Genomic DNA, 18,722 nt, shown 5'->3' on the forward strand with positions numbered 1-18,722 from the left:
AAGAGCACACCAGTGAGTGTGAGTGGGAGGAAGTGCAGAGGGAGAGGGAGAAGCAGACTCCCCTCTGAGCTCGGATCCCAGCTCGAAGGACTCCATCCCAGGACCTCCAGATCATGACCTGAGCCAAAATCAGATGCTTCATCGACTGAGCAACCCAGCCTCCTCTCCTTTCAGTCTTTCTTAACGTTACCATCTAAGCATTTTCTTAATTTCAAATTCAAATATTTTTAGTAGTTACATGATACTCCATTTTATAAATGTGTTATGTGGCGGTTATGTGGTTTATAATTTCAGAATTTCTGTAATCTACAAGCACCACTACTGCAAGCATGCTTGTAATAAAGCTTTATATATATTTATATATTTGTCTTTACAAGTTGTTTCCTTTTGGAGACTTCTCAGTTTCCAGCATCTCTGGTTGCCCCAAAGTCTGTCCTTTGGTTCTTCAAGCCTTTAAGACTGGATTCTTTATAGGAGTTTTGGCACCCTACCTCCAAACCCAGGCCTGTCCTCAGGCAAAAAAAAAAAAAGGCCAGGGGCACCTGGCTGGCTCAGTTGGTTAAGCAGCTGCCTTCGGCTCAGGTCATGGTCCCAGAGTCCTGGAATTGTGTCCCACATTGGGCTCCCAGCTCCATGGGGAGTCTGCTTCACCCTCTGACCCCCCCCCCCGTGCTCTCTCTCACTTTGTCTCTCTCTCTCTCTCTCAAAATAAATAAATAAAAATCTTAAAAAAAAAAAAAGGCCATTAAAAAACTCACTCTGTGGGGCGCCTGGGTGGCTCAGTGGGTTAAAGCCTCTGCCTTCGGCTCAGGTCATGATCCCAGGGTCCTGGGATCGAGCCCCTTAACGGGTTCTCTGCTTGGCAGGGAGCCTGCTTCCTCCTCTCTCTCTCTCTCTCTCTCTCTCTCTGCCTGCCTCTCTGCCTACTTGTGATCTGTCAAATAAATAAATAAAATCTTTAAAAAAAAAAAAACCTCACTCTATGCCAGTCCTTTCTTTTAAGTGTAGATTCTCTTCCAGTTTGTTTTTTTGTTGTTTTCTATTACCTTCAGGTTTCTGTTTGTCCAGAGTATATAGGTATCTGCAGAGGATTTAGGTTAAAGTAGCTACACCTCCAATTACCAGGAAACCTGTGCGATTCATTTTAATTCTTTTTAAAGAACAGTGACCATATTTTAACTTTTTTTTTTTCTATAAAATCTAACACATTGAAGATGTCCAGTAAAAGCTTACTGAGTAAATGAAAGGGTGAATAAAATACTCATTTTCTGAAAACCATTAACGAATCCAGCTTTTCTAACAAAATAGCTTCTGTGCCATCCATATAACTTTTTTGATATAGTATCTGTTTAGATCTTTTGCCCATTTTTAAATTGGGTTATTATTTTTAAAGATTTAATTTATTTATTTGGCAGATCACAATTAGGCAGAGAGGGAGGCAGTTGGGGAGGGAAGCAGGCTCCCCGTTGAGCAGAGAGCCCGTTGTGGGGCTCCATCACAGGACCCTGAGATCATGACCTGAGCTGAAGGCGAAGGCTTAACCCCCTGAGCCACCCAGGCGCCCTGGGTTATTATTTTTTGAGATTTTTTTTTTTTTTTTTTTTTTTTTAGTTTTTTAGGGTTTTTTTTTAAATTTTAATTTTTTAAAAAGATTTTATTTATTTATTTGACAGAGAGAACTCACAAGTAGATGGAGAGGCAGGCAGAGAGAGAGGAGGAAGCAGGCTCCCTGCTGAGCAGAGAGCCCGATGTGGGGCTCGATCCCAGGACCTTGGGATCATGACCTGAGCCGAAAGCAGAGGCTTTAACCCACTGAGCCACCCAGGTGCCCCTCTATTAGTTAATCTTTACATTAAGATGTAAGGTATGTCTTGAGGTTCATTTTTTGCATATGGATATATCATTGTTCAAGTATCGTTTGATGAAAAGATTGAAGAGCTTATTTATTTATTTTAAAGATTTTATTTATTTATTTGACAGAGAGATCACAGTAGACAGAGAGGCAGGCAGAGAGAGAGGAAGGGAAGCAGGCTCCCCGCTGAGCAGAGAACCCGATGTGGGACTCGATCCCAGGACCCTGAGATCATGACCCGAGCTGAAGGCAGCGGCTTAACCCACTGAGCCACCCAGGCGCCCCTGAAGAGCTTTTTTAATAGTTGTCTTAAAAAAGATTTTTATTTTTATTTATTTATTTCACAGACAAAGAGATCATAAGTAGGCAGAGAGAGAGAGGGGGAAGCAGGTTCCCCTCCAAGCAGAGAGCCTGATACGATGCTCGATCCCAGGACCCTGAAATCATGACCGAAGGCAGAGGCTTAACCCACTGAGCCACCCAGGCACCCCAATAGCTAACTTTTTAAAAAAAGATCTTATTTTTATGTAAGGTCTACACCTAACGTGGGACTTGAGCTTACAACCCCACGATCAAGAGTTGCATGTTCTATGGACTGAGCAGTCAGGCACTTTAATAGCTCAGTTATGAACGCTTATGTACCCAGCACCAATTTAAGTGTTCTTTGTTACCTTTTTCAGCTTTACAGTAAGCCATGTGGCAGGTGCTACTGTTACCCTCCCATGAAGAAACTGGGAAAAAAGTTTAGGTTACTTGTCCAGAGTTGTACAGCTAGTAAGCTGTGAGAACTATAATTTGAATCCAGTTCTGTCCCCTTGTAAGCTTAGGAGTTTGACCTTTATAAGTCAAGGATTAAAAGATATGAGTTACATGAACAAAGTATAATTCAGAAAGATAAGTGATTACACTTTGGAGATTAGATTATATGATGGGAAGATGGGAGAGGATCACAATATTTTAGGTGAGAGATGGTGGAGGTCTAAACAGTCAGACAGCTGGTGGGGCACCTGGATGGCACAGTTGGTTAAGCGTCCAACTCTTGATTTTGACTCAGGTCATGATTTCCGGGTGGTGAGATCAAGCCTTGTGCTGGAGCTGAACCCAGGGCAGGGAACTTGCTTCAGATTCTCTCTCTCTGCCTTTCCCTCTGCTCCACCCCGCCCCCACCAAAAAAAAAAAAACTTAAAAAAAAAAAAAATCTCACAATAATAACCAGACAGATGGAAAATAGTTAGATATAAGTGAGGTTGATATTAGTGATAGGATATTGGTGTAAGAAAGGAAAGAATTAAGTTATAAGTGGGGAAGAAAGAAGAGTAAAGTTGAAATTTTGCCCAGGGAATGGGAGGAAGGAGATAATTGGAAATTTTTATGAGGAGAGAGATTTTTGTTCATAAATAGAAATGTTAGAACCAGGGTCCTAAGCATATATATAACAGTGAGAGTGGATTAGATTGCACAGGATAAAGGGTCGAGAGGAGACTACCATGGATAGAGTACTAGGAAACGCTAACATTTAAAATGAGTTGAAGAGACAAATGGAAGTCTGGGAAGAAGCCTGAGAAAAAGCAGCTGGGGGTGGGGGGTGGTGTGAGTAGAAGAATTTTAAGAGACAAAGTGGGAACAAAGAACTCCTCCCTTACAGGAAGGACGGAGTGCTTTGTAATGTTGCATGCTATGGATTTTTAAAAAGAGAGAGACTGATTGGGGGAAATAATAGGATTATATTGTAAGACCCAAAAGCTCAGAAAGCTAAGTGTTGAGTGATTTTTCCGCCACAGTGCTTAACGGTAGGAGGTAAGGGCCTCTGACTCTAGAACACATTGTCATGTGAATGATAAACTAAACAATTGGAAAAGGAAAGACAAAATACACTTTCGTTTTAGTGTAAGGAGAAAGGAAAGGAGCTCCTCTTAAGGAAATTTCAATACGTTCAGTGAAATTTTTTTTTTTATCATTGGTATCAGATCTACAAATAATGAAGTGCTGGAAGTTTAGAAAAATGTTAACTGAAGTTAAAAAGTAATTTTGTAATTGGAACTATAACAAAAATAGACTATTTTAGTATTTGAGCTTGCTTCTTTTCTTCTTTACTTTCCGTCTATTTTGTTGAACTAGTAGGGGTTTCTCTTGATACACAGACTAGCCCAAGAACTTTTGACTCCAGGGTTTTAATTTTAACTTTAATATAGATTGCTGTTATGTGCTCTCTTTAGGAAAATCTGTCTTCATAGAGAAATCAGTTTTTGCCTGTCTCCGCTCATGCTAATAGCAGTAATAGCAGCAATGTAATATAAAAATATTTGATGCAGTCTATTTAGATTTTTTTTTTTACTAATTTTTGTTTTTGTTATTCAACAGGTTTGATCTGTGGATGAAATGAATCATGATTTTCAAGCTCTTGCATTAGAATCTCGGGGAATGGGAGAGGTAAATATTTATTAATACTGAGAATGTGTACCTCACGTTGATTATTTGAGCCATTGAGACTTATTCTTGAAAACCATAAGTATTCTTGAAAATAGTGGTTATGTCTTCCACATGTGGGTTTTTTAAAATCTTGGATTATACAGCTTTATAGTTGTGGTGATTTCAGTTTTTGCTTTTTAACCCCTAGTGGTAATTTTTAGTGAGATTGTGTCTAGTTGATTTGATTGACTTGGTTTAGATCATGTTTTATATTTTGGTAATGAACAATAATTACTTTGCTCTGAAAAGAGCCTTTCTTGATCCTTGTCCTGCTGTTGTATATATGTATGCTGTTTGCTTTTGCCACACTTAATCGTTCACTATTCTCTCTTCCAAAAAAAAAAAAACTCTCCTTGTTCAGTGTTTGCTTAATAAACTTCTAATCCTCTACAAGACTGTACTGAGAAATGAGTCTTATCTATTGTCCCATTGCTATCTGTAGTAGAATTACTTCCTCTTCTGACTTCTCATAGATCTTTGTACATATTTTTATTATATTACTTTGTTACAGTTTTTATATTAGTCTCATATAGATTGTTAGCTTTGAATGACTGACACATAGTGAGCATTCTGAATTTTTTAACAGATTTTATCAGTCCTGTTAATATATGATTTTCATTGGGTACCATTCCATTTAACTGCACCATTACATAATTTAAGGCATAAAAAATGCTTAGTTTTCCATAAACCTAAAGAATTAGAAAACTTTAATTGCTTATAAAAACCCTTGTGGTCACATCTTTATTTTGTCGTGTTCTATAGTACTAACATAGTTGGACTTTGCTAATAGAACATAACCGTGAACAGACATAAGATGTGTAATAACTGCTTGCTCCTGGAGATTATTTTACTTTGGTAGATTAGAGACCTTCCTGAGACTCACTCCATCCAATGCTGTGCTCTTCAGATGCAGAAAAAGAGTCCAGTCACTCCTCTGGGCCACAAGAGGGCACCCTGCAGCTAGCTAACCCTTCCCTTCTCCAGAACAGCGTTTTCCAAAGAGTTTGTCATTTTCAGAGGACTGATTTAAGGGTGAGTTAAGGTGCTTAAGCATAAGTATTGCCAAAGTAAACTTGTTAGTCTAGTGCATAAGGTAAAATTATGGTCCCTAAGAAAGATTTGAAAGAGGGAATAATTTTTTAGTCAAACAACAACAAACTAGAGCTTCACTGCAGTACAGTGGCTACTTAGGCTTTATTTACGCTATGGGCGAATAAAAAGAAGCAGTTGAAAAGGGCTTTTTGTTTCCTTCCCTGCTACTTGTTTTCTTAGGTTATTCTGCTTTCTAAAGACCAGTCTTAAAAGCAGGTTTGAGCGGTGTTTCAGCCAAGTCTGTGACAAACTTGAACTTGATTTTTCTTTTTTAAGATTTTATTTATTTGACAGACAGAGATCACGGGCAGAGAGGCAGGCAGGGGGTGGGGCAGGCTCCCCGCTGAGCAGAAAGCCCTATGCGGGGGCTCTGTCCTAGGACTCTGGGATCATGACCTGAGCCAAAGGCAGAGGCTTTAACCCACTGAGCCACCCAGGCACCCCTCGAACTTGAAAGAGCAAGTGAAGTCACACCATTAACTTAATTCTCTTAGACCGACCCTCCCCTCCAAGCACTTTACTTCCTACATCTACATTGTATGTATATTTACCGATTGGCTTATTTCCCCCCCTCCCTTTCCAAATAGTTGATAAAGGTAAAGACATCTTTGCAGGTAAAAAAAAAAAAGTTATCAGAAACAGTTGGAAGAGTTTGGTTGGTTATTTGGGGGTGGAGGAAGTATACTTGAGGTTTTTGGGGAAAAGAAGCTGGGTTGGAATAGTATGTTAATCTAAACTTAAAGCTAGGCTTTCTTAATGGAAATTTCAGATATGCCGAGTAAAAATGGCTAGGATAAAAGTGGCTAGGGTTAAGACTGCCTGCTTTTTTGGGCAGATAGCAGTACATCAGTACTTCTGTGAACTTCATTCAGTAGAAATGTATTTTTAAATAAGCTGTTATCACTAATTATTTTTTCTTAACAGTTTACCAGCTAATTCTGTTACCTCTAAGAGATAGCTAAGAAACCTCAGGTTTCTGTCTCTGGGTTCTCTCTCCCACAAGCCTTTCTATCTTTCCTCATCTCACAGGCAGCAGGGAACCTTCTGGGATTTCCTTCTTTGCCTGTCTCTCTCTCACCAGTCTTCTCCTCCTTTCCTGACAGGTGAGGTTTTTTTGTGTTTTGTTTTATCCCAGAATTCATTCATTTTAATAAATTAAAAAAGAGCCCTGAGTTTCTGGCTCTTCAGTTTTCTAAAATTGCTTGTTTATTTTTTTAATGTGACATCTTTTTTTAAAGCATTGCCCTATTCTTGACTTTTTCTTCAAAAATAAAGTTTTCTTTATTATATCTTAAATTGTTTAGATCTTTAATGTAGGAAGCACTGCATTATGTATAGGACTATTTTCAAATGTACTGGGTTTTATAGATTTTGATACCTTTGCTGGCCCATCATCAGAAGGGCAGTCTTTTCTATTTGGTCATCCAGAAATGGGAACAGATCTGTATTCATCCATTCATAAACTCATTCTTTCCATATTTTTCATAGCATGTTCTTGTCAAAAAACACTGATTTGTATTACATCATATTGCTTAAAAAGAGCAAAGGTAATTCATAGGAGGTTGGACTCAGCTTCATTAGTATAGTATATTAAAACTACACTGCAGGGACGCATATCTGTTATTTTATATGCATGCTCTATGTTCCTGTTTATTTTTTTTAAATAGGGGGAAAGAGGCCTCTACCTGAAATTTTTTAGGAAACCCAGAATTTAACTTTAAGTCACTGAGTTAATGTGTTTTATTTGGGGAATATTCATAGCTTAGTATGATAAATAATGCTCCCTCCTTTCTTACACAGTATGTGTGTGTGTATTTATTTATTTATTAAGGTTTTATTTATTTATTTGGCAGAGAGAGAGAGAGAGAAGTCACAAGGAGGCAGAGAGGCAGGCAGGGGGCGGGAAGGAGCAGGCTCCCTGCTGAGCAGAGTGTCCGATGTGGGGCTCCATCCCAGGACCCCAGGACCATTAACTGAGCTGAAGGCAGAGGCTTAACCCACTGAGCTACCCAGGCACCCCAGTACACAGTAATATTTAAAGAAAATTATGTGCCAAGATCCCAGGTGGTGTGGTGAAGTAGAATACTGGATAGGGGAGTAAGGAGACTTCTGTTTTCCCTGATCTACCACTAGTGCTATGACCTCAAGTAAGACGGCTTCTTTGAAGACAGTAGTAAGAATTACCTTTTGTATGAATTATATGTATCTCAAATGTTACAGCTCTGACCTGAGCTCTTAGGGGTGACTGGAATGGAAACCAGCTACTTGAAGACTGATCATAGTTTTGTCTACATAAATCTTTATCTTAACAATTTTACCTTAAACTTTATCCAGTATAATGAATACCCACATTATATAGGCTGAATAGCTTGCTAATACCATTAAAGTTTATTATATCTAGTGGTATTCTACTGAGAATTTTCAGAAATGCTGATGATTTAGACTGATTGAAAAGAGCCATCTTCTGTGGTAGTTACGTGTAAAGAGAATGAGCTGTGTAATTATGCAGATTGATGGATTCACATCCTGATGCTGCCACTTACTAGCCACATGTATAACGTCGGTTCTGTTTCCTCATGCAGAATGGGACTGTATTAGGCATCTGTTGTTTATTTCATGATCCACCTACAATACTCAGATGGACTTGAAAATATAATGAATAATGACAGTTCTTAAATCAGCCAATTAAATGTTGCTGGTTAGTATGTAACTTACATTTTACAGTATTAGAAGATTACTAATTTTTAGTAGTATCTGTGTGCTAGATACTGTTCTAAGCAGTTTACATAAGCTATTTCATTCTAGCCTCAAGAAACTCATGACAGTTGCTTTGTTATACTTACAGATGAGGAAACTGAGACTCAGAATGGTTAATTAACTGGCCCAAGATCATGTATAGTAGTGATGGAATGGATGCCTTGACTATTTACAATAATGCTTCCTATTGGAAGTGATGACATCTACTGTTTTCTGTTAAAGCATATTAGGAATGGAGAAGATTTGATGAAGTTGTAAGAATTGAAAAAATGAAAAAGTATTGCTTTCTTTTATTAACCGAAGAGATTAAAGTCTGCAAGAGCACTCTTCTGGGGTTCTAAAGAATTACCTTGTGGTTTTTTGTTGTCTACAGATTTAGTTATTAACATTTGCGCCCCTCTTTTCTGAATTTCCATTTATAAAGAGAGTCATCTTATATCCTGATTTGCCCAGACAGTCCATATTTGTTGTCATGGCATAATTATTATTATTACTGTTTTTTAAGTTTTATTTATTTGACAGCAAGAGAGAGAGAGGGAATACCAGCAGGGGGAATGGGAGAGGGAGAAGCAAACTCCGTGCTGAGCAGGGAGCCTGATGTGGGGCTTGATCCCAGGTGCCCTTGTCGTGGTATAATTATTAATAGCACCCCCTTCCTCAAAAGTGTCCCACTTTGGATTTTTATGAACGCCTTAATTTAAAACACCATATTGCAGACATAAAGCCTTTCAAATTCTTTTGATTCTTAGGATTATGTTAATTTGGTTGGTTATGTGATTTTTTATGTAACAATTTGCATTTAAAAAATCAAGTATACCTCTATAAAATTCTAGAGGAATTTATTACATATTTTGAGGCAGCATGCTAGGTTTTGACTGATTTCTTTGAAGATGGAGAGGGCAAGCCATAAATGCTTCTTGAAAGAAAGAACTAATAAAATGGTGGACAGTTGGGGGATGAATTTGTATGTTCACCCAGTCGTTTCTGACTTGGGAGGACAGAGTTGCAGGTTGACAAATACTGAATTGATTGACCTTGGTTTAAAGCTTCTGTGAATTATGGAACTAATACGAAGTGGTAGTGGATCATGTATTGTACAGATCTTTAAGATCTCTTAGCCCTTGTTTTCTGTAATATTCTTCCCCATTTCTGCGTAGTAAAAGAGTCTCCAGGGGCAAATCTCTATTGCTATTCTAACCAGCATACTGCCTAAATCTTTTTTTTTTTTTTTAACTGTTCTATCCTGAATTATTGCCTTCCCCTATGTTTAGCTCATTTTAATTTTATTCTTGATCACAACTAGTAGTTTCTGAAAGTATTTGGAATCCTGTCTAAACTGTCACAAAAGTTGTTTCTAGAAAGCACAGGCCTCAGTCAGAAGAAGTGTTAATTTTATTAACTACCAAATTGTTTTCCTGTGCATGATAACTTACACATATTTGCAAAATGAAAAGGTATTCTTAGTATAGTGCTTGGCAGAAAGTAGGCATATTGGATAAGTGCTTAACTTTTTTTTTCCTAGTTGTATAATTTTGTATTTTAAAGCAGGGATATATGAACTTCTCTGTTAAAGCACTGCATAGCACTTGATCACAAAGGCTTTGGAATGGTCTCAGAGAGTTTCTATTATTTCTGCTACCTTAGAAGATTAGTTTTAAGTCTTAGAAGACTTCTGTGTCTATGATGACTGCTTTTATTAAGTCAAATTTTATTCTGAATCCTTATTTGTTACTGTTATTTAATATTGAGTCTTTTCATGATGTATGAGATAAGTTTATTTTCTCAGGAACCATAATTTTAAGGATTAAGTTGGGTTTTACTATGAAGGAATGTTCAGTTATTTATATCAAGTATAGTGTTTTAGTATTATATTAATCAGCTTTGCATTTTGTTTGAGTATTTACATGAACCTTTTATAGTGAGATTTAAAACAACAGCAACAAAAAAAAAACCCCAAAGGAAGAGGTTGCAGATTATTGTTTAGAATGTCTGTGCTTTAAATAAAAATCATTTGCAGCCCAGGATGTTCCTAACGTGGAAAAATTATTCTTTTTAAAATAGCAGAAGTTGCTTTCCTTAAGATCAAATCTATTTAGTTTAGCAAAAAATCTGTAGATTAGGAACATGCACAAATTGAACTTTCCCCCCTGCCTTCAAAGCTGCTTCTATAGTACTACCATTTACCTTATTGCCCAAATTTAAAATTTTATCAGTCTCCTCCCCATTTGTAATCAGATTCTATTGACTGCTACTAAATACAGATAACTCTCAAACCATTTTATTTTTCTAGTTCTTTCTGTTACTACCCTATTTCAGTTCTTACCATCTTGGTCCTGTCATAGTTCTGTTAAACTGATTTCCTTGTCTGTAGTCTAGAATATCCATTATTCTTATAGCTTACAACTTGAGTTATTTTCTGAAATGTAATGTCACTCTTAACAACCTCTCAGGATTCCCTTTATTTCAAAGTAATGTGTACTTTCTTAAGCTTGTCTTTAAGTCTCCTCAGGATCTGATCAAGAAAACTGTACTAGCATCATCTTTGACATGCTCTCATCTGTTCATCCATCTCATACCTTGTTGTACACACAGTGCAATTTATTAGGTTGGGCCTTTGTTCATGATATACTTTATCTTCCTCGCCTTCCACTCACACTTTCACCACCCGCCACCCCCGGTTTTATTTCTCAGATCCAGTTCAGGTTTAACTGAGTTGGTTTTATTACATTTAGTATGTTTGTGAGCTCTCTGAAGATAAGGTTACCAAGCCCCTAAGGAGGCAAACACAGGTAATTTAGTGTGATAAGTGTAGTGTAAAAAGTATACGGGTTTAATTATGAGCACTAAAAGACAGGGTACCTAATTAAGGGCTGAGAGGGAGGAGGTCTTAAGAATGCTTATTTAAAATGCCCAATGCATGTCTCAGAAAACCAGTCTCTTGTTTTCAAACAGACATATCCCCCAGTCCATCTTCTCCGAGTGTCAGGGAAGGTTGAGAGGAGAGGCTTGGATAAGTATCATTAGGAATTAGCCAGATGTACATTTTGAATAATCAGTGAATCATTGTATCAGCACAGTTTTAATGTGCTGTGTGTGTCATATATATGGTAGATAGAGCATGGGGCTTTTAGATTATTTCAGAAGTATTTGAGGTTCCTTTCTGTGTGTCTTCCACCATCCATAGGTTCCTGATTTAGAATTGATAGATTGCTAGCATTCCAGACCTAGGAAAAGTCATGAAGTTAACTTCCATTGAATAAGTGAAGTAAAAGTGAAGATGAATTTTCTATCATGGAAGCTGTGGCATAGGAGGTGATCCAAGGGCAGTCCTTGGGAAGTGAAGGAGAGGTTTTTATCTTTTGTATAGATGTTTTTATTTATATTGAGTACAAAATTTAGTAAGTTTTTTGAAAAAATTTACAAAGAAAGTCACACGGTGGTAAAACCATTTCAAATATATAGACAAGTCAGAAGGGGACTTTGACTAGGGTTCAGGTTTTTAAATTATTAGAGCCAGTCCCCAAACATTAAGTTGGGATTATTTTCTTTTTAACAAAACAAAATAGAAAATAGTTCTCTCTGAATTTTCCTTAGTATTGAAAACTAATTTCATATTGGTGGTAAGTTTGCTTTCACAAACCACGTAGAATTAGAATAAATTTGCAATTAGAATGAAACTTAAATTAATATTTTTTCCCTCCCGAATAGCTTTTGCCCACCAAAAAGTTTTGGGAACCTGATGATTCAACAAAAGATGGACAAAAAGGCATATTTCTTGGGGATGATGAGTGGAGAGAGACTGCCTGGGGAACTTCTCGTAAGTTATTGCTGTTATGTGTGAGAATTACGACTTGACTTGAATTTTTTGAAACCCTGCCTATCCCAAGACAGTATTTAGAGCAAATTTGTGATGTCTTTGTTGAAAATTTTGTAAATCATTATAATGTATATTTTTAATATAAATTAACCCTTGTCTAATGGTCTGCTTGATAATTAGAAGCGTTTGTCACAGTAAAATACTACTGGATGATAAACTAACCTTAAATTTTGAGTGTAAGTTACCTGGGTGTTTCTTTATTCGCCCTCTGCCCTCCCCCCCCACCCTTGTGCTTTCTCTTTCGCTTTCAAAAATAAATAAAAATCTTTTTTTTTTTAATTAATTTTTTTTTAAGATTTTTTTTTTTTTTTTTTTTTTAATTTGTCAGAGAGAACAAGCAGGGAGAGCTGCAGCCAGAGAGAAAACAGGCTCCCCACTGAGCAAGGAGCCTGATGTGGGACTCAGTCCCAGGATCCTGAGATCATGACCTGGGCTGAAGGCATACACTTCACTGACTGAGCCACCCAGGCGTCCCAAATACAGTCTTTAAAATAAAATAACGTGTGCTTGAAAACTTGACTGGCAGAAATGTTTTGATTTTTATTTTGAAGGTTGAGTGCTTAATTACTTTATTTACTAGAACCAACTATTTTTTAAAGCATCTGAAGCAAAACATCTTGAGTACAATATGGTAATGAGAGATTATTTCTAAGATGAATGGTTGGGAAGTATTTTTGGTATGTTATATTTGGAGGACAAGCAATAAAACATTTAAGCAACATACTTAAATACTTCTTTTAGTGTCAAGTTTGTATTTTGAATTTCTTGTGCCACTTCCTTTTGTAACTTAACTTTTTTTAGTTGTAGGGATAAAATTTTAAAGATAAATATTAGTCTTTACCCAGAGATATGAGGAAATTAGGAATGAATAAAAAATAAGTTATTTTGTTTATAGAACAGACATTTATTGAATGCCAAATATGTACAGATACGAGTAAGATATTCCTTCTTCTGGAGGAATTGTTCTAAAGAAGAGTCTTTCCATGACTGCAAGAGACTTTATCATATAGTTAGTTTCTCTAGCTGAAGTTACCTTTTCACCCTCATGTTCATCTGTTTTTTTGCTCACTTAAACTCTTTTTTTTTTTTTAAAGATTTTATTTATTTACTTGACAGAGAGAAATCACAAGCAGATGGAGAGGCAGGCAGAGAGAGAGAGAGAGGGAAGCAGGCTCCCTGCTGAGCAGAGAGCCCGATGCCGGACTCGATCCCAGGACCCTGAGATCATGACCTGAGCTGAAGGCAGCGGCCTAACCCACTGAGCCACCCAGGCTCCCTTCACTTTAACTCTTTACCCTTCATATCACTTCCTTTGGAATTCACTCTAACACTGGGAAGGATTAATGCCCCTTCTTTCTGTTTCCATAGTATCCTGGATCATTTTTAATGATGCACTTTTACTCTTTTATGATTGCTTTATATTAAACCCGTGATCTCTTTGAGGGCAGGAACTGTCTTGTTCTTGGATTCCCCATACATAGTACAATGCCCAGCATATAAGAGACTGTAAACCAACATTTGAAGTATATTAATGAATGGGTGAATGATTGAATGAAATATAATAATGACTAATCCCTTGTGGATAAAGGTACTATAATGGAAATGTTTTAATATGCCTTAAAAAAGTAGTAGTCCCTTAAAAACATAGGATTAATGAAATGATGACTGAGTACCACTGATAGTTCAGCCTCTTAAGGACTAGACTTAATATTGAGTATTACATGTGATAACAAATGAACCAGAGTTAGCTTATTGGTGCCTTAAAAAAATTTTTTTTGGGGGCGCCTGGGTGGCTCAGTGGGTTAAGCCGCTGCCTTCGGCTCAGGTCATGATCTCAGGGTCCTGGGATCGAGCCCCGCATCGGGCTCTCTGCTCAGCAGGGAGCCTGCTTCCCTTCCTCTCTCTCTCTGCCTGCCTCTCCATCTACTTGTGATTTCTCTCTGTCAAATAAATAAATAAAATCTTTAAAAAAAAAAATTTTTTTTTTGGTAAATCTATTTGAATGTTGCCTCAAATGTTTTATTATATTTGTATTCCATTTGTTCTCTAATCTTAAACATTGTTTTTTTTCTTCTTGTTATAAAAATGTGTAGAAAAGGGAGGCAAAGTGGGGGGCTTAGGAGGGTAGGGAAGGGAAAAAATGAAACAAGATTGGATTAGGAGGGAGACAAACCATAAGAGACTTTGTTTTTATTTTTGTTTTAAAGATTTTTATTTATTTATTTGAGAGAGAGAGAAATCACAAGTAGGCAGAGAGGCTGGCAGAGAGAGAGGGAGAAGCAGTCTCCCTGCCGAGCAGAAAGCCTGATGCCGGCTGCAATCCCAAGACCCTGGGATCATGACCTGAGCCGAAGGCCAGTGCTTAACCAACTGAGCCACCCAGGTGGCCCTCCATAAGAGACTCTTAATCTCACAGAACAAACTGAGGGTTGGTGGGGGTAGGTAGGAAGAAGGTAATTGGGTTATGGACATTGGGGAAGGTATGTGTTATGGTGAGTGCTAGGAAGTATATAAGCCTGACAATTCATAGACTTGCACCCCTGGGGCTAATAATACATTATATGTTAAATTTTGAAAAAAGCATACAAAATGTGTAGAAAGGTATTCATACCAGAGGAATAGTTTTTTTGTTAAAAATGAAAACCTTTAAACTGGGAGGGACTTTTATTTGTTTGTTTATTTTAAAAGATTTTATTTATTTGAGAGAGCACACAAGCTGGGGGAACTACAGGCAAAGGGAAAGGAGAAGTAGGCTTCCTGTCAAGCAGGGAGCCCAATGAGGTGCTTGATCCCAGGACTCTGGGATCATGACTTGAGCTGAAGACCCGATGCTTAACCAACTGAGCCACCCAGGAGCCCCTAGAAGGGACTTCTAAAAATAATGTTTAGGTGACAGTTTTTACACCAAGAATAGAAAATTATCTGATATTAACTGATTTTTTCCCAAACTTGTTTGTGTTTATAGTCGTACAGCCATGTGTTCTGAATCCATCCAGTATATGTAACTATGAGCTTGAGGTGTGCCCCTGCCAGTTTAGGAGTTACTTTTATTCTTCTAGGTTTCACTTCTAAAGATTTTTGGTTTGAATTATTATAAATCATTAAGAAAGCTTTAACATTTAACAAGATGCTTATTGGCAGCTGAGCCTTCAGGTTAACGTTTCTGTCTCCATTGACCTTTCTGGTTTGACAGTTCTTATATCAGCTTTTTACTTTTTTTTTTTTTTTTTTAAATGACTTGCTTTCTGTGTTGCCAAGAAGTGTGCCCAGGCCAGCGAGTCTCAGCAGTATGAATGAAAGCTTTTTTTCAGGATCATAATAACATTCAAAATAAAACAAGATGCTGATTTTTTACCTTAATATGTTAATTTCTGTAGATATATTTTGATTAATTTAAAAGTACAAATGGATAATTGTGTTCTTCCTTCCAAACAGACCATTCAATGTCCCAGCCTATTATGGTACAGAGAAGATCTGGACAGGGTTTTCATGGAAACAGTGAAGTAAATGCAATACTGTCTCCGCGATCAGAAAGTGGAGGCCTTGGTGTGAGCATGGTAGAATATGTATTAAGTTCTTCTCCTGCTGATAAATTGGATTCTCGATTTAGGAAGGGAACTTTTGTAAGTATTTTGAATTAAGAAATATTTAATAATTATTCAGTGGTTATTTGGTTATCTTTAAGTCCATTTTTTTTTTTTTTGGCTCTTCCCAGAGCTAAAGGAAATCTTGGTGCTGTTGGAGCTCTGGTTTTCTTCTCTTGGCCACTTCTTGAAATACATGAAATAGAGAACCAATGGGAATATAATCTTTTAGCCATGTTACAAATATCAACCATATTAGTTAAGAAACATAATTTGCAAGATTACAGTTGTTTATTCATGGCAGTGCTTGATGTGGAAGTAACTAAACAAAATCATATGCCTTAAGTAGAATTTTAATCTTGTCTGTGGTGTTACTGCTTTTCTAGCACCGCTATAGTTAAGGTTGCCTTAGCCCTTCTGTTATAAATCACTGTTTCGTGCTCAGTTTTTTGGCCTTTGATGAATTAGTTGATGACAACATTAAAATAAGATACAATGCTTTTATTGTTTACATGCACTATAGTGTAGTTTTAGGTCACCTTATGGTGCCTTTTTTTGTGTTCTATTAAATATTCAGAATCAAACAGATTCTTTTTCCTCAGGGCACTAGAGATGCTGAAACAGATGGACCTGAGAAAGGAGATCAAAAAGGCAAGGCTTCTCCATTTGAGGAGGACCAAAACAGAGATCTTAAACAAGGAGATGATGATGATTCTAAAATAAATGGCAGAGGTTTGCCAAATGGAATGGATGCCGATTGCAAAGATTTTAAGTAAGACTTTAACTTTCTCAAGAAGAAAAGCATATCTTCAGGGATGGTACTAGTAGTTGATGTGATTGATTTAGACATTTTCCAATTTTGGTTTATTTTATTTCCCTTTGTATCTTGTATTAATCTAGTAGATTTAATTTTTTTCATAAGGAGTATTAGTTGATTATGCACCATTAAAAAAAAATTCCTCAAAATAGTCTCAAACAGTGCATTTCATTAAAGGAGTAATGTTAGAAGTTGCTGTTACCTTTCTGCTAATATGATAGTCTAAATTTTAACTTTTTCCTCCCTGCTAAAATTTAGTGAATTTTAGGCTTAATCTGTCTTTTCTTGGCAGACTCCTTTGGGGTTGCTCTTGAGCAGCTTTCTGTGGAGTTTCCTCTTCCTTCTATCCCTGTATTGTATCCCCAACCCCCCCCCCCCAATCTAACTCCTAATCTCAGAAATGAGGAAATACTATTTTAGGAGCTGTGACCTTCCTTATTAGTGTTCCATTATTAGAATTTATGGTAATAGTTAATATTCCTGAATTTAGGAGGTAAGGAACATATTAGAGACTTTTTAAAAAGTTAGCTTTGCGCCTAGAATTCTTTAAGTTGTAACGTTTCTGTTGTTTCTTTATGGCAGTTAAATAAGTATTTTCTTCTAGCTTTGATCTCAGATTAGGCAGTATACATTTACCTAGATAATAGGGAGTTGTTTTCTTCATACTGAATTCCTACACTTTACACTTCAGTAGTCAGATGCTTTGGGGCTTATACCTGAAAAATGAGGTGTTTTCATTGAGATCCTGTGAACCATGGAATCTCAGTTAACTGAGTATAAGCATATATGTGGATGGTATGCTTTTACATTTATTGTCTTTAATTATCAAAAGCAGAGTAACAATGCCACTTAAAACAGTGCCATTTGTGTCTGTTGTAAGTGCAAAAAAGCATCCAAAACCAGTAAACCTCTTTGATAAGAAATAAATTTTAATGTTTTTCAATTTGTTTTAGAACCTTATCCTGATTTTACTTTTCTGCAATTACCTAATGTAAGTTTTAGTCAAGGGCATATATTTAAAACTGAGTTGGTTATGAGCCCTTCACAGTATGCATTTATAATTGAAGTGTTAATACACCATTAACTATAGCAAGAAAATAGCACCACTTAGTAGCGCAATGCCTTTTTTCTATTATATCCTCTATTTATTGCTGTATTAGAGTTGTTTGTTTGAAAGGCTATGCTTCTCCATAATACGAACCTTACTACATTTATTAACATTCCAGTTTTACTCCACTAAGTTTGGGATATGCGTTGAAAGTTGTTTGTGAAATATTCTAGATGTAGTATTGTGCTTGATAGGGTAAAAATGTTTTGGGCTAATAGCTGTGGCCATATGGTCACTATGCTAACGTATCACTAATATGTACATTAATTGATACAGCATCAGTATATAATCACTGGAGTGTAGAACTGAAAGGACGTGAAGAACTATAGCAAGCTTTATTTTAAAATTAAAGAAGAACCTTTTAGGTCTTTTTTTCCTTCCCATATATATATTCTGAAAGAAAAACCTTCGAATATTCACATGAAAAATTAGGTATGGTTAAAATGGGAAAGGAATTAGAAATTTCTTCTAAATATTGCAAGGATAGTGGTTGATTTTTAGATAAAATGTAAGTTCACCTAAATACCTGGAAACCAATTCTTAAAATTAAGTAATTTCGTTAAGTAATTACTTTGTAAAATGCTCCTTGCATGTTAGGAAATTTATCACGATGTGAAGCTTCTGAACATGGGGGAAGAGTTACATAAGTGTTAACAACTGTCCCTGAAAGCCAGGTAAAATAGTTACTGTTACTTACTTAATGTACTTAATGTTTGCATATACTGTGAGCTCATGTTCTCAGAACAAACTTACTTCTTGTGAGGGAGAAGATCTTGCCTAAAATATTTCTGCAGAAGAAAATACACTGTAAATGAGGATAGATTATGTCTAGGCATAAAGTAAAAATAAGTTTTAGACCATGAAAGATGTTGATAAAAAGGGAAAAGCCGATGCTCAATAAATTTTTTGAGAAAATTGAAAAGGCTTGTTAGTAGGGGAAATTGCTGTTTTAATATGAAGTATACTTTTTTCTATTGTTGTACATACTTAATTCTTGGTAAATATGTTATAAATTTCTATTTCTGGTGTTTTTTTGTTTTTGTGGGTCTGTTTGTTTGTTTGTTTTGTAAAGATTTTATTAACTTAGTTGATTCAGAACAGGAACACAAGCTGGGGGAGGGGGAGAGGAGAAGCAGGCTCCCCACTGAGCATGGAGCTCAACTCGG

General features: G+C 36.6%; 1 protein-coding gene across 7 annotated transcripts in view; it reads left to right on the top strand.

The window, feature by feature from the left end:
* PUM2 (pumilio RNA binding family member 2) overlaps positions 1–18,722 on the top strand; it is a 101,920-nt gene that overhangs the window by 19,604 nt on the left and 63,594 nt on the right. For 6 of the 7 annotated variants that reach the window (XM_044262015.1, XM_044262014.1, XM_044262017.1 and 3 more), the window contains exons 2-5: positions 4,214–4,282; positions 11,879–11,987; positions 15,483–15,670; positions 16,234–16,403. In XM_044262015.1, coding sequence (XP_044117950.1) covers positions 4,232–4,282; positions 11,879–11,987; positions 15,483–15,670; positions 16,234–16,403 — 518 coding nt within the window. In that variant the 5' untranslated portion in view covers positions 4,214–4,231. Of the gene's footprint in view, positions 1–4,213; positions 4,283–5,240; positions 5,354–11,878; positions 11,988–15,482; positions 15,671–16,233; positions 16,404–18,722 lie in introns of those variants that run through there. The other variant, XM_044262020.1, reaches the window with a different exon arrangement.

The sequence above is a fragment of the Neovison vison genome, chromosome 8 (genome assembly GCF_020171115.1).
Source record: "Neovison vison isolate M4711 chromosome 8, ASM_NN_V1, whole genome shotgun sequence".
Classification (NCBI taxonomy): Eukaryota; Metazoa; Chordata; class Mammalia; order Carnivora; family Mustelidae; genus Neogale; species Neogale vison.